Below are 16,625 nucleotides of genomic sequence, written 5' to 3' on the forward strand. Positions count from 1 at the left end.
TTCCTGCAACACTCTGTGTTTGATCTGCAGGGTCTGAGAAGGGAAACACCTGGATGATTTTTGGGTTGGGTGGTTTGAGGTTTTGTTTTTTCATTTTGTGGGGTTTCAGGGGGAGTATGAAAACTTACAGGACTTTTTTTTTTTTTTTTTAATGCTTAAACATGTTCAAATATCTTTTTTCCCTTTTAAATACTGGGCCCTTTCCTTCCCATGTTACTGGGTCCTAATTTTATGTATTCACAATTTTGAACAGTCTGAGTGTCAGTAAATCCCCTGGGTTTTTCTCCCCTCCAATAATCATTGACAAAACTTTCAAACTGTTTTAAGTCTAAACTTAATTTCACAAATTTTCAATGGAGCAAAGCCTTCTTCAGTCACTTAGGCCCAGATAAATAGTTTATGCTTGCTCTATGTTAAAATGAATTTATTTAATGAAGCAGCCACACTAGAGCTCTAATAGGGGAGCCACAAAAAGAGAGTGAAATAATATTGCAATTTGGACTAGAATTTCTTCCAGGGGAGATCTGAGAAGCTGTGGAAAGAGAGAATTAATCCCTTTGGGGGTAAACTGGTGGATGGAGGGCAGAATGACTGCAGAGGTCACCATGTTTAATGTTTTGATGGACAGAATGATGATAAATAAACCAGGTGTATCAAAAAGGAGGCAGAAGTGAGATGTGTTATATTAGGGACCAGAGATCTTTGATGGGTGATGATTTATTTATTTATTGTACCCATTTCTGACTATCCTGAGCTGAAGGATGCTCTCAGATAAGCATCAGCACTGAAGCTCACTTTGAATCAAAGCTCAAATATAAGACAAAAAAGCTGTGAGAACGTAAGAACTCAGTGTCAGCCTGGATGGTTTCTTGTGTCTAAAATTCAGGTGTTGCCTGCTTTGCTAAATCCAGTCTGCATTCCCCACACTCGCCTGTTCCAGCAGCAGAGTTGAAAAATAATGCTGAAATTATTAAAGATGTGTGACCTTGTCTCACTTGTTTTGACAGCAGTGAAAAGATGTGACTGCAGAGACTGTGCAGGTCTACTCAGCTGTGATTGCAAAACTTCCAATTTACATTCCTAAAGCTTAAAATAATTTGGTTTACATCATCCTCGGGTAAGTGAATGAAGCAAAATACCTGCAGGGTAGAACTGCATTTCAGCCTTGAGCCTGGAGTGCTTAAATGCAATTAAAATTTCCAGCACCATCCTTTTGATTGGGGAGGATCATTTCTACAGCCATAAAATATGGAAAATAGAGATGGGTAGAAGTTAACAGGGTGGTGGTTGCAAAGGTGTTTTTTAATGTTCCAACACTTGTTTACTTGCTTCATATGAAAAGAAAAATTGCAATAAAAATGAAATGCTAGAATCAACTTGGCATGAAAGAACTCAGGGACTTAATTAACAATGCTTTGTGAAAGATCTAATGATAATGCAAAATAGAACTGCAAAGTATTTAATGATATTAAAATCTCCTTTTATTTGAAAACCATGTCTGTGAACTTTTCCCCACGAGGACTGCATCCCAAAAGTTAATTCTGCTTTGCAAGATCTGACTGGCCTCACAGTGCCTCATTTTTGGGGACTTTTGTTTGGCATGAGGCCCACCCAACAGAAACAACAACAGCATTTTGTTATTTTGAATCTGTTGTGGAGGACAGCGAGGGGAATTATTCACTGAGCAGAATCTTTAAAGAAGATTTTCCTTTCAGGTTGCAGCTCCTGACCTGTGGGGAGGTTGGTGGGGAGAGGTTTCCCCTTCTCATCCACCTCGAGGCTGTGTTTGCCTGAGATGTCTGCAACAGCTATTGCAAAAAATGGCTTTTTGTATCAAATATCCACAGCTTTTAATCCAATTAATGGGGTTTCAAGCAGTCTGGTTGCTGTATTTCCAAGGGAACTTGTTTCCATAGGGTGCCTCTTCACTGCTGTGCACTGCACTTGAAGCCTCTCACCGCTCTCATGGTCCTCTAATTATGCCTGTGCTTTATTTACAGATATCTGTGCAAAAACACTGTTTCCTAAAGGATTCCCAACATGAAATTCCACAAAGCTGCCTGAAAATGAAAGACAAAGCCGTGGAATATATCATAACATATATATTCCATAGCATATATATACACCCTGGAGCTCAGAGGCAGAGCACTGAGGCAGGGAGGAGAGGATCCCTGTCCCTGCAGCACAGCCTGAGTGTGTCACAGCTTTCATCTCCTTTATCTCAGCCAGTGACTCATCCTGCAGTGCAACCAGAGGCATCCCATTTGCATCAGCTCATTATTTAGGGCAAAGCAATTGTTGTCTTAAAATACCCCACCAAGTCCTTCAGACTTGGTGTTTGAAATATCAGGATTTTCCTTCCAACCAAATCTCTTCAGTTTAAATCAGCTTAATACATCCATGAAATCCCCCTGGCTCTCTTATTAATGTTATTTCTAATAATAGATAATATTTTTTGTTCTGCTGCTTTTGTAACAGCTGGCAGGGGGTGTGTTTGCAAACCCAAACCTTGTCTGGAGGAGCATGTCTGCAATATCAGAGATGGAGATAAAGAGCACTGGAACCCTGTAGAACTTTCCAGCCTGCCTTCAGACCCAGATTTGCTAATGGAATTTATTGCCAGAAGTAGAAAAAGGTTTTCAGGGCTGGAAGGTTAAGAGCAGACTTTGGGGTATTTGGACCAAGTGTAGCAGTGAGTTTCCCATGGAAAACAAAAAGTGCCCTTTCTCCCCCTCTTAATTTCTACACAAAAAATGATTTCTTAAATTTAAATTGAGCTCCCTTTGCTTCTATTTTTCCTGGCCATCGAGTGTATGAAAATTGATTTTCTTATAAAATTTATATTTTCAAAGTGATTTATCCTCGTTTTTGATAAGGTTTTACACAGTCTGTTCAATGAATTTGTTATGCTGGTGTCTGCAGGCTATAATTAAAGATAATATAAATTAATACTGGCTATTTATAATTAATTAAAATTAAATAAACAAACAAACAAAAGAATAAATAAAGGGGTCTCAGAACAAATCACTCCTCCAATATTTTGCTTCCTTAGTGCTAACACCGGGAGAGCAGAGCCAGCACAGGGAAGCCCCAAAAGCTGCAGAGCAGAGGGCAGCAGCTCTGTGATGTACTCACACAACCCCGTTTGTCCAAAATATTTCTGCAGCACTCAGAGATGTTCAGCTTTGAGATGTGCTCATCAATAAATCGATTAAATTGCCTTTCAGGAGGTGCAGCCTCACTTCAGGAAGGTTCTGCTGCAGCACTGAGGCTTTTTGAGCTTTTTACCTGCCACTAAACCCCAGTGAGTGGCCCAGAAATGTTCTCTGAATTTGCATGTTTCTTCTGAGGGGGTTTTATTTCTTAATCTCTGAAATTCTCTTTTGGAACCATTGCCACAGCACCTGCTCCTGCTTTCTTATTAATAAAGGAAATTGGAGCAGGTTTTGGTGTGTTTCTTCCCTAAGTTATGCTCTGTGTCTGGAGCAACCTATGAAGATCCAGTTCAAGTCCAATTAATCAGCTTGTTTAGCATATCAGTGGCAATTAAATAACCAGGAAAAAATGAGACAAAACTTCTAACAAAATATTCTGCTTTTAAAAAATTATTACTTTTTAAAAAGGCCCTGGCCTGTGAATGAAGGGCAGAAAGAGATGTACTCAAAAGCTGCAGGGTTTTTTTCTATGTATTGCCTCCCCACAACCATTTAATTTAATAAATTATCTTTAACCAATGAAAAATGATGATTTAAATGGAAGTTTCCATAAAATCCTAACAATTTTTCTTCTATTTTAGGCATGAAATAGAAAAACTGTGAAAAACAGTGAAAAACAGTGAAAGTTGAGTGAAACTGAGGCAGGGTTTCTTAGAGTCATTCTCTTTTAGTTTTTCTCCTATTTCACCTGGCTTAGCTGCTGTAATTTAAAAAATCAGTTTCATGATTTTTAAAATTTTATCGTTTCATACTTTATAATATAAATCTCCACTCCTATGCTCATACTGTTGTGTCTGTAGAAAATAAACTAGAATAATAATAAGCTAGAAACTGGAATAGTAGAATCAAGAGTTAAAGTACAGACTCTGCTGGGTTTTATCCAATCTGTCATTAATTCTCTCATTTGGAGGATTATTTTTATCTTTCAATGTGCATTTGTGGATGCAGTTTTTATTGTAAATTCAATGAAAGTAAAGGTAGTTTTGAGTAAATCAGTTTTCCATTAACAGCCAGCAAGCTTCAGCATGAAAAGCTTTTTATTTGTTTGTGGATTTGTTTTTCCCTCAGCCCCTTGTGTGAACAGGGGAAACCAATTACTGAGGGCCCCTTGGAGGCACTGTAGAATTGTAAAATCGGTTGCAAGAATTGTTTTTAATTACCTTGATGTACTTGTGAATGTGTTCTCTTAAATATCCTTTCTTTTTTAAATAGGGACTTTGGATCATCAACTTGATGACAACTTTTAGCTTCACTCCCAGTTTTTCTTCACACCTCAGCCAAGAATCATTTTTTTGGACATTGTTTTGGCTTTCTGGGCCTTTCTCCTTCCCTCTGTGCCAGGAATACAAAAGCTGTGATCAGACAAATAAGGATGGTTCTAAGTGAGTGGCACCTGGTGAAGGCAGTCTGGAAAACAAATCCATGAGGAATAACCCACAATTGGAGCTAGGCATGAATTGACTACTAATTAATTCCTTCCCTCATCTGTGAATTGTAAGGAAAGGACTGACGTTTGTTTTTCTGTTCCTGAAATATGAGTATGTGAACCAAAAATTCAGTATGATCCTCCTGCTTCCATGTTTGGGAAAACAAAACCAAAAAAAAAAGCCATTTTCATACCAGTGGTGTGAACAAACCCATCCTTTCTGCAGGCAGCAGAACAAGGACTGAGCCATCTGCTCGGGGAGAATTTCAATTTCTGACCTAGGCTTTAAACGGTTTACAACATAACACAATTAATGTCACATTACAAATGATGGGCTACTCGTGTTTTTGTGGATCTGCTGGAAATTTTGTCTGTTTTGTCTATGACACATTAGCTGCCCAGTAAAACAGAGCTGCAATCTCAAGGTTTTTACAAAACAGATGCCTGAAAATCCAGGCATTAATGCTGTTACATTGAAGGCAGCATTTAATAGCTGTGGAAAGCTCAGCCCAATTAACTGCATCAACCTGGAAAAGCTGTGTCCATCTATATCTTACCCTCATGACATGGATCTCACCCTCAGGATCCCAAAAAATCATTACCAGGAAATGTATCATGGTTGGTCTGAGCAACATCTATTGAAACGAGAGAATATTTCTCTTTAGAGTCAGTTGAGTTGGATTTTCTGGGGAAAAAAAACAAACAAGCAAAAACAAAACAACAACAAACCAAACAAACAAAAAACCAAAAAAAAGCCAACAAAACCCAACCAAACAAAAAACAAAACAAAAACCAACCAAACCCAAAGCACTCCAGCCCATGCATTGGCATTTTTTGGTTGTGTGCTGCCCTGCAGAGGCCTCCCCAGCTGGCAGGATTTCCTTGGAATGCAGCAAAATCCTGGGCTCTGGGATAAGGGAAGGTGCACCTGAGCTCTGTTCTGTCTCCCAGGTAAGGCTTCTGCCTTAAACAACACAAATCTGCCCAAGCTGCTCTCACCAGACTTTTGGCATAAAATGGATGCCCCCAACTGTAATTTGTCCCAAATGTGAAAATCACTCCTCTGACAAAAGGAATGCTGTTTACTCTGTGTTGTTTAAGGAAAAGTTTTAGTATTTGATGTTGTAATTATTGATTGAATGCCCAACTTGCAGATTTAATTTGCAATTAATCTGTTAATAAATCTTTTTAATAATAAATATGTTAATTAATAGTGTTTAATAATTAATCTGTTAATGAATCTGTTTAATCTGCAATTTAATCTGTTCATACCTCACACTGTTGCTTCTGTAGCTGCAGGACATCAGGACTTCTCATTTAGGCTGCACTGTAGTGCAGGTGTCTCTCAGAGTGTTAGATCCATCCTATCACCTGGGAAACCTTGTCTTCCCACTCCCAACAAAACTTTCATTCTTGTAGAATTCAAAAATATTGATAAAAATTTCCTATTTGACTCCATAAAGATTTGTCAAATGACAAAATGTGACTTTACAGAAAGGTAGTGCAATTTTTTCAGTCTTTATTTGCTTTTTTTTTTCCCCTCCAAGGGTACTGGATTGTGCTGCAAGAAACAGTAAACAGTAAAATCCACATTTGAAGTGGGTGGATATAAAATCAAATGGTGCACAGGGGAGCAGTGACTGTGGGCAGGGCTCACTCTGCTCCACTGCATTTCCTTTGCAAGTAAGATTGATATTAATATTGCTCTCCTCTCATATTACAAAAAACAAACAAACAAACAAACAAAACAAAACAAAAACCACAAAACAAACAAACAAACAAAAAACCCCAAAAAACCGTCTGCAAAGCTGTGATTCAAGTCCAATTAGAAACTGCAGGTGCAGCAGCAGGCAGGGTGGTGCTGCCCCAGCCTGGGGATGCACTCTGTGTCTGTCTGTCTGTCTGTCTGCCAGCAGAGCACACAGCAATGAAAAGAACAAGAGCAGGGAATTTGCACACACACTTCTGCCTGGTAACTTCCTTCCCAAAATCCCTACACAGCTTGATCCTGTTCACCTTGAGAACTGGTTTGAGGTTTGAGTTGTTTCTGTCAGTGTTTGATGTGTAGCCCCAGAAATGATTGGGGAATTCAGCAAAATGCAGCTTTTGGTGGGCTGGGAGAGCAAAGCAGAAGCACAAAGATCTGTTCCTGCAGCTATTTGCTTTTACCAGGATTGCTGAATTGTTCCACATCACACAGCTCTGAGCTCTGTTTGGTGAATTTGCCACCCCTCTGGTTTGAATTGCAGCTTTTGTGTGTTTAAAACATTCAAAGTGCTCCCGATGTGTCACAGCAGCCACATGAGCTCATTTCAGTGCTCCAAACGATGCAGTGAGGCAACAACCTGAAATATAAACAACAACCACTGCCAGAGGCCCAGAGCTCTCACAACATGGGAAGGAACCATGGAAGAGCAGCTGGTAAAACCGCAGATTTTGGTTACTACTCCTGGTGAATGAGTTCCCAACACTATAATCACACAGTTATAGTAATCTATCAAATCTGGGAAGCTTCCAGCAGGGTGCTGCCACTCAAGCCAGTTTACCCAGATAACCAAATTCATCATCCTATTTTTCTTTTTTTTTTTTTTCTTTTATCCCCAAGGGCTATAATCAGAGCTATTTGTAACGAGCCTTCAGAGTAATTACTGGAGAAAACACAAAGCTCTGCTGCCTCATTAATGAACTGAGGGCTGAGAGAACATCCAGTAAAGGGCTCCTGGAGACAGAGGGTTAATCAGATTTAAGGGTTAATTCACTGCACAGACCCAGCACTGACTGAAACTCTGGCAGTGTACAGCAAACTGCTCTATTTTTACAGCTTGACCTTGCCTGCTCTGCATCTGCTCATCAGCTCTATTTTATCTTATGAATGTTTATCAAGATATTCATGAATGACCTTGGTGCTCACAATGCAAGGTTTTTGGAGGCTGTTTTTCGTCCTGTTCCTTGCTGGTGATGCTCTTAGCTCACTGATCCCTTTCTTTCCCATTGAGGTGGGGCTGTTGCTCCAACAGAGTGACTCAGCTAAGCTGAGTTATTGACTTTCCTGCCTCAATTTGAATATTTTGCCTGTATATGGAACCAAAACACAGGATATTCTGTAAAAATATACAGACTCATATGGAAATCCATATTAATGACACATAAAGTTAGCTAATCACTTCCAAGCACTTTGCCAAATTCTGTGATAAATCAAGATTTCTTGCAGAGTGTGAGCTCCTGACTTTTCCTTATATTTAGTGTTAGTATTTATCCACGGATTTGGGGATGGGAAGAAACATCTTATGGAAAACACCCCGAGCCCTCAATAAAATTGCTGTGCATATTGGACCAATGGTTTTATTCTAGAAATAAACATTTTAGGCATTGAAATAAAAAAAAAATCTCCTTGAAAGCTTTCCTAGCTGGTAAAACTGATGTTCTCTCTCAGCTAATTATCATTTAGGATTCCTGCTGTGGAAGAACCCTCTATGTTCAGACATCCAGTGCCTGTTTGGTGCTTTTGGAGGAGGCACCCCTCTTACCCCAGTGTTCTCCTCGAAGAGCTCCTGCCAGCTGCCAAATTTATTTATTTACCTCTGTGCTGGGGCAGGGAAATGAGCACAGCTCGGGCATCTCATCCTGGCAGATGGCAGAGAGGGAAGCTCACCCTTGGAGCTGTGCCCGTGTTCCCAGGACAGAGAACACACCAGTGAAATCAAATTAATGCATTTTGCATGAGTGCTAAGACTTTGTTTTAAGAGAAAATCTTCAAGCATTCTTATCTCAGCTCTAATTCTCCATCCTGTGACCTTTCACGTTTTTCCTCCATGCTCTGGTTTGACTTTCACTCACAAGCTGTGACTATTACTCTGTGAAGGGGAAGGTAAAAATTTAGGGTTTTTCATCCCAGATCATTGCAAATTGCTTTGTGCTCAGATCTAAAGGTGTGAAAGGGAACAGCTGAGAAGGAGCTAGAGCCAGGCAAAGGTCAGTGACTGATGGTGGAAATCCCACACAGATAAGGTTTGTAGAGATCCATAACCTATTTTATTATTTTAAAAAGTTTTACTATTAATCCCTGCAAGCAGGAACAATGTAATTTAGTTTATGTACTTTATACAATAGTTTTATTTGATTTCATGCTGGAAATAGTGGGAATAGCACTTTTGTAAAGGATGAGAGAGGTGCTCATTGCACGAGTATTTAAAAGTCTTGCAGCATTTCTGAGTGACAGATGCCTGACATTTCCTCTTGTTCTCTTTCAGATCTGTAAAAGAGCCAGGATTAAACTCCAGACTCTAAAATAGCTCAGAGGAATCAAGTGCTTAAAGCACAATCACCCTTAGAGTAATTTGAACACAGGACAACACAACTATAACACATCCAAACTTGGAAATCTTCCTGATTTTCTGAGGCATCCAAATGCTCATAAGGACCCAAACCTGCTCCTCTGTGCTGGCCCTGCATCTTTTAGTCCTGTTGATCTCCAAGAGCACACTGGAAGGGAGATTTCTTTCCATTTCCCTTCATTCATGGTCTCTGAATGTTGCCCTTAATGAGACAGATTAACATTTAAAAACTGCTGTGACAGGTTTAAGAGTAATTAGAGCCCATTAGCAACAACTGCTTTATGATTTCAGCTCCCAACCTCACATAAACACGTCAGTGATGCACCAGTCTTGTACCAGTACCCAAACCCCCTGGGGAAACTGGTACCCATATTTTGTATGGCTGGTTCTGGATATTTTTAGCTGGGAACACGGTGAAGATCAGCTTTTAGGGAGCACTCAGGCACGGGTTTGATGTGATTCCTGGCTGGGTTCTACACCCAGGAGTAGAACGGAACATGTGCTTGAGGTTGTGCTGCAGGATTGCTTAGGCTGGGATTAGTCCTGCAAGGCTGGGCAGGAACAGAGGCCTCTCTCCACTGTCTGGTGAAACCAGAGCACTCTGGAATCGTCTGTTCTCTGATCAGGGGCAGCTGCACTGCTTCAGTCAGCCACAGGAGTGCTCAGGGCAGAGAGGTGACAGGGCTTCACTGCACCCAGAATTTACCACAGAGGAGTTTGTGCTCTGTTAAATCTCCTCAGCTCCTACTGGAGTTTTTGTGGTTGAACACAACATGGAAATCACCTGCCAACAGCAAATAAATTGCCATTTATTGTGCACTCCCTTGTGGATGATACAATTCCTCCAAAGCCATCTTCCCCTGGAACTTGCTATAATAGATAAGGTCTCCTAGGTATCAAGGCTGAGCCAAACTCCTTAAGCATTTGGTCACTCTCTAACACCTTGCAAGATAATTGCTTAGAAATTCGTTTGTGTAATTGGTCAGTTCACCTTTAGAACTTCTCACTTAGATTGGATGCTGTTCTTTGTATAAACTTTTTATTGGCTGTAGTTTCAATCCCCCCTGAACCTATAAATATGACTGTCTGCCCTTTGTCTCTGAGAGAATCCTGCCTGACCCCCTTCTCATGAAATAAAGGTTCTTGTGGAACTCATCAAGCAAGGCCTTTGGTCTTTCTCTGCTGGCTGATGTGAGCTCCTGAGAGATGGCTGATGGATATCAGCACTCTCAGCTCCTGGTAAAACAACTACCAGGGACAAAAGGAAAGCTTACACTCCCTTGCATGGATTAAATCAAGGATTTAGCCCAAAGTTATCAGCTCCAAGGCAAGGGAGGGCCCTTCTCTCATGGCTTTACTCTGGCTATGTGTGAGGACACCCAAGCTTTAAGGCTCTGTAAAAGAGAGTCTGTGTGAGTGCTATGCATTTCTAGAAAGGGAAGAGCACTTTTTTTGGCTACTCATCGAAAAGCAGCTTGTCCAATTCGCAGGATTTTATTGGGCAGCAAGGCAAACCCTTTCCCATTTTGCCTTCTTGCCCATTAAAATCATGTGAATTACACAATGGTAAATGTTTTTAATTTTATTGTTCAGCTCAGTGCTTTCATCCCTTCAATCCTCTGCTCATTTTGCATGTTACACTTATCAGATTTTCACATCTATGGTATGGAAAAGTAACCTGTGGTAACTAAAGCAGGCAATTAAATAGGTAAATGTGGATTCATCTTAATCATTTGATGAGTAATGTAAAAAGAAAATTACAGTTTTATTTTAATGACCAAACTGAATTTAAATGTCTTATTTGTTTGCTGCATTTCAGCTCAAAATGTGGTTACAGTGCTTTATTCTCATTTATTTTGCAGCCAGTGTTGGATTTGTTTTGCAGTACAGAACTCTGCTGCAGTTGATATCACATTTATCCATCCACTCAATTAGAATATGATTCAGAATGGTTGGACACTTTCACTCTGAATTTCATAACGTAAATAAAACATTTGCAAAAGAAAAACATTAAAAAGCCAGACCAAACCACTTTTGTGCTGATTAAATCGATTATCTGTGATTTACCTGGCAGAATTCTTCATTGTCAGGGGATGCTTATAGACTGTTTAACCTCCTGCTTGGAGGATGAAAATGTTATTTTGTTGTGGGGTTTTCTCAGATTAGGAAAACCTTCAGTTCTGACTCCCAGAATCCCAGGCTGTGTAAGCACAGAAGTGCAGCTGGTGTAACTCGAGCTCTGACCTCTGTTATCTCCCATCCCTTTTCTCTAAACTTTCCAGAGTGCTCCTTGTTATTTTTATTCTTTAGCTATCCAAGTGAAGCCGTAAATGATACAACAAGCAGCAATCCATTAACTAGAACCTATGAGGAATCAATATTTTCCTGTTTTTTAGAAATCTGTTTACTGTCTTCATCACATTCCAGTGTTGCATCCAGGTACTGTTTATTTTTGTGGCTCAGAACATCTGCTCTTTGTTGCTTTTCATGATGGTGCCTCCCCCCCAGGCTGAGAAATGGCCAAGTTTTGTTGATGGGATTCTCCCTACGTGGTACCTGCAGTTTGCAAACAGGATGTTGCAAAAGATGTGTGTTTACTGCTCTGCAAAATGCTCAGTGTGTCTCACTGCCTGGGCTTTCTGCACCAGCTCATTTGCTGATTTTTCTGTAATGCAGAGCATGGAGGAAGAGCAGCTCAGTGAGAGGAAAAGAAATAAATCAGCTGTTTCTAAGAGTAAAATAAAGGCTGTGGTCTCAAACCCAAAGGAGTGCAAAAACAAAAAGAACAGCAGGAGATATGAGCAGAGCAGATTTATTGCTGCATTCTTCCAGATGCACCATGCCAGTAAACACTGCTTAGATATATTTTAATACATGTTTATTGTCACACAAATTTGTGTGACACACACCACTTCTTTATCTGTCCAGTTTGTCAGCCCATGTGTGTAATGGTTGTAATTTTTAAAAAGAAATTGTATTTTAAATTATTAAATTTTAAATTAAATTTAAATTAAATTTAAAATTCTTTAGACTTCTGTGGCTTGAGTTCTGAAATACCTGCAAGATTGCCTTCAGCCTTTACAGATTAGTTTGAGTAAGGGCAGCAGCATTTGAGCTTTAAATACATGCTAAAAATTACCTGAAGTGTCTTTGTATTTGTACCAAGGTATTTAAAAAATAAATTTAAAAAATAAATTAAAAAATGTTAACCATGATTAAAGTACAGAAAATACTGTACCAAAAAAATCAGATTATTTCTTAGTAGGAAATGGGAAGATAGCTGTTACTGCTACCATAACCTTGGGTTTTGGAAGAGAGAGAATTTCATCACCTGTGATTATTTATCTGACCTGTCACTCATGTGGTTGTCACCTGCCTGTTTCTGTTGCAGGCTGTTCTCACATCACACACAGAATTTGTTTTGAACTCCCATCTCAGCAGGAATTATTCATGAGAGTACAAAACCCTCTTCTGCAGCAGGGATTCATCCCTGTTCAAAGCTTGCAGGGGTAAAAGTCTAGTCACTAATGAATGATGATTTCTGGAATAGATTGTCAGGGCTTTCCAGACAAGAGTTAAAGCCCTGGGGATGCACAGGGGATGTCTGATGCAGCACAAGTTTTGGTGCTGCTCCTTCAGGAACACGACCATCATTCAGGAAGTGACCACCTAAAAAAACTCCAGTTAATTGCTCATTGTTGATTGCTCCCTGATGATGTTCTTCAGTCAGAGAGTGAGAGTTTGGCTTGGGGAGGGAGGGTGGAGCTGGCTCTGTGTCCTTTTGGAGCAATGAGGGAGGCAGTGCCTCACTCTGTGCCTATTTCTGTCACTCCTTCAGGTTGTTCAGCTGCACTTCTGCCACCTTGGCCAGGCAAGGGCCAGGCAGATCAGAAATAGAAGGCTGACATGGTTTTGCTTCAAGGCCACTGCAACAACAGGAGAATTCACTGAAGTGTCTCATGAGACTCCCTGGAAGGGTGCACATTAGGATGCTTCATCCTTTCCTTTTCTTCTTCTCCTCTCAGTTTGTCAACACAACTAATCACAAATAATTTGATCTCTTTTGGCATTTTGATTTCAGTGGTAGGAAACAAAACTGGATTTCAGATTGCTGCTGTGTTCTCTCCTTTGATATTGAGCTTTCCTGTCATTTAACATGCCAGCAATTCCTATTAGACACAATTGTGTTGAATTAACTCACAAATGTGCTGTGAGGGGTTCAAGCATCACAAACAGTAGTTTGGACCAAAAAAAACCACATTTGTTCTTGTTCAGGCACAGGCTTATGTGCTATTAAATTCATCAAGCTCCCTGTTATATCTACTGATATTCTTTCAACAAAGTTTTCCCTCACTGTAACAACAGTGCTGCACAGAGAACTCCTCATTTTGGGTTGTTCTGCTTTAAAACCCAAGTTTTTGACACTTCCACCAAGGTCAGTTGCCAGTTGCTCTGGTGCAGGTTTGGATTTAAGGTTGCTACAGTATTCCACAAGATCTTTTAAAAACCCTCTGAGTCTGGCATTTGAGAATGATGGATATTTTAAAAGATTTTTGTCAGCATAGTAGTGACAACATAAAGAGGGAAATTAAAAATCAACCAACACTCCAACTCCACAGAAAAAAAAAACCAAACTCAAAACCCAAAAAACAAACAAACCTGAGAAGCTGCTCATAGGGAAGGGCCAGTAGATTCAAAGTGGGTGAAGTGGGAAATACTATTTATTTTATATTGCCATGACATCTTCAGGGTGGGTGAACAAGGCTCCTGCTACTCACCCAAACATCTGAGAGTGAGAGAAACCATAGTGGGCAACTGTTCTGGAGGGTCTGATAGCCATGGTTACAACCAGATTCAGTCCTTAAAACCTGCAAGTAAATGTGGAGACTGTACAAGGAAATACCTTGGATTTCAGATTTCATCAATAAGAACACAAGTTTTCCACAGAAATGTGTAAACAGGGCCAGGTCTTGTATCTCTGACATCTAAGCAGGAGAACCACTCTGTTTAATCCTCTTCTGGATTTTGTTTTGTAGCAATGGGACCTGACACTCAGACTGTTCCCATCACTCACACAAGGAGCACAGCTGACCCTGGAGGTGGTTTCAGCCCTGCAGAAGGAGCCTGGCAAATATGTTACTGTGCCTAGGAAAGTGGAACACAGCTCATCCTGCCGTGGGGAATTTGGCTCAGTGAGCCAAAGCAGCCAGGAATGCTGTCAGGACAATAAGCAGGTCTGAGTCTGTGCAGGAAGCAGCGTGTCCAAAGAAGGGGTGTTCTTATATAATCACCCCTTAATCTAGAACAAGAATTTAACAAATACTAAAACATAATTCATTTGTATATATAATTTATCCCCTGGTGTGTCCATGGTGTTTAAATTACATTAAATTACCGTTTCCTATGAGCCCTGATGTTTTATTTGATTTTGTCATTCTATAGTGCATAAATATTTCTAAATCCAGCCCTTCATTAAAGAATCCTGTGGAGTTCTACCTTCCAATGTGTAGACTTCAAACTGTGGAAGTGTTAGCACCCAGAATTTTATTAAAACTCTAATTTTAAAACTTGTTGTTGTATGGATTTACTGTGTTTATTATTAGAGCACCTGTTACACTCAGTACGGTCTGTAAAGACCAGCAGCAAAACGAGCTGAGATTGTGTGTCTTGGATAAAAGGATAAGGGATGAGTTATGTGTTTTATGTTACACACTGTGATTATCCCAGAACTCAGGGGAGAGAGGATGCAATTTACTCTTAAAGAAAACCTGGTGGGAAAAGCACCCATAATTCTCGTGAGAATGCAAAATTGCTTGAAGATACACAGCACCCCCCTTCCTCAAACATGATTTCTGACACAAAACAGTGCGGGGGGTCTGTAATAACAGATTTTCTTGATATTTTGGGGAATGCAGGTGTGGCAGTGCCTGTTACTGCTCGCAGCCACCACTTCGGGACGGTGCTACTGTCACTCCCTCACCCGCTGCAGTGCTCGAGGGGATGCTCGGGCTGGAGCTGTCCCGGGATGCTCAGCCTGGAGCTGTCCCGGGATGCTCAGCCTGGAGCTGTCCCGGGATGCTCAGCCTGGAGCTGTCCCGGGATGCTCGGGCTGGAGCTGTCCTGGGATGCTCAGGCTGATGCTGGAGCTGTTCTGGGATGCTCAGGCTGGAGCCGTGCCTGGATGCGCTGCAGGCGCAGTGCCCTGAGCCAGCTCGGAGCTGTCCTCAGCACCTCTTCCCTCTCCATCCTCGCCCCCCGCCGCAGCGCTGAGCATTGCGCGGCTGCTGTCGCGCGTGAATCGCGGCTCTAATTGTGCCGGCTGGACACACAGCTCCATCCCTACGCTGCCTGTGGCCTGTCCCCATTCCTGTCCCCATTGCTGTTCCCTCCCTGACCCCACTGCTGTCCCATCCCCATCTCATCCTCATTTCCATATTCCCATCCCCATCGCTATCCCCATTCCTGTCCCCATCCCTGTATCCCATCCCTGTATCCCATCCCATCCCTGTATCCCATCCCTGTATCCCATCCCTGTATCCCATCCCTGTATCCCATCCCTGTATCCCATCCCATCCCATCCCATCCCTGTATCCCATCCCATCCCATCCCATCCCTGTATCCCATCCCATCCCGTCCCATTCCCACATTCCCGTCCGTGTCCCCTCCCCGTCCCCTCCCCGTCCCCGCCCGCCCCTCGGCCGCCCCCTGCCGGCGGGCGGTGGCATTGCGGCGCAGAGCGGCGGGCGGGCAGAGCGCGGAGCGGAGCGCGGAGCGGCGCAGGGAGCGCGGAGCGCGCATCGCACAGCCCGCTCCCGGCCCCGCCGCAGCCCCCCGCCCGGCCAGATGATGAACTTTCTGCGGCGCAGGCTCTCGGACAGCAGCTTCATCGCCAACTTGCCCAATGGCTACATGACCGACCTGCAACGGCCGGAGCCGCAGCAGCCTCCGCCGCCGCCGCCTTCCGCGGGTTCCTCGGCCCCCGCCTCGGGCTCGCCGGCCGCGGAGCGCCGGCAGCCGCCGCAGCCCGCTCCCCCCCAGCAGCAGCAGCCGCCGCCGCAGCAGTCCACGGGCAGCAGCTTCTTCAGCTCGCTCTCCAACGCCGTGAAGCAGACGGCGGCCTCGGCGGGGCTGGTGGACGCGTCCGCCGCCGTCTCCGCGGCTGTCGGCAGAAAGTTCAAGCTGCTCCTGGTCATCGACGAGCCGCACACGGACTGGTAGGTGCCCCCCGCATGTCCCTCACCATCATCACCATCGTCACCATCATCGCCATCATCATCATCATCACCGTCGTGGTCCTCCTTGCCCCCCGTCCTTGCCCCGTGCTCCCCGCGCTCGCTCCCCGGCAGGTGCGGGCTCACCTGGGGCACAGCCCCCGCACCGGCCCCGCTCACGGACTGGAAGATGGAGCAAAAAAAACCAACCCAGCGAGCCCTGGAGCGCCGTGAAATCTGTTTCCCATCACAACACTAAATAAAACATGTACAGCGCCCTGAGCGAGCATATCCTGTGTTCTCTGGCGCAATAACGAGCTGGTGTGCAGGGCAGGTTGCGTTTAGGTGTCCTGGGCACGATTTGTGTGCGGAGCCGTGTCGGCTGTGGCGCTGCGTGTGTCAGTTCGTGTTTACAAGCCGCTTTGTGGCGTTCTGCTGA

The 16,625-nt window shown here is 42.8% G+C and overlaps 1 protein-coding gene across 1 annotated transcript in view; it reads left to right on the forward strand.

The window, feature by feature from the left end:
* Positions 1–15,714: 15,714 nt before the first annotated feature.
* Positions 15,715–16,625, forward strand: part of SYN2 (synapsin II) — a 153,331-nt gene continuing 152,420 nt past the window's right edge. The window contains exon 1 of the mRNA XM_033071277.1: positions 15,715–16,189. Coding sequence (XP_032927168.1) covers positions 15,819–16,189 — 371 coding nt within the window. The 5' untranslated portion in view covers positions 15,715–15,818. The remainder of the gene's footprint in view (positions 16,190–16,625) is intronic.

This window comes from Catharus ustulatus, chromosome 13, assembly GCF_009819885.2.
Source record: "Catharus ustulatus isolate bCatUst1 chromosome 13, bCatUst1.pri.v2, whole genome shotgun sequence".
Classification (NCBI taxonomy): Eukaryota; Metazoa; Chordata; class Aves; order Passeriformes; family Turdidae; genus Catharus; species Catharus ustulatus.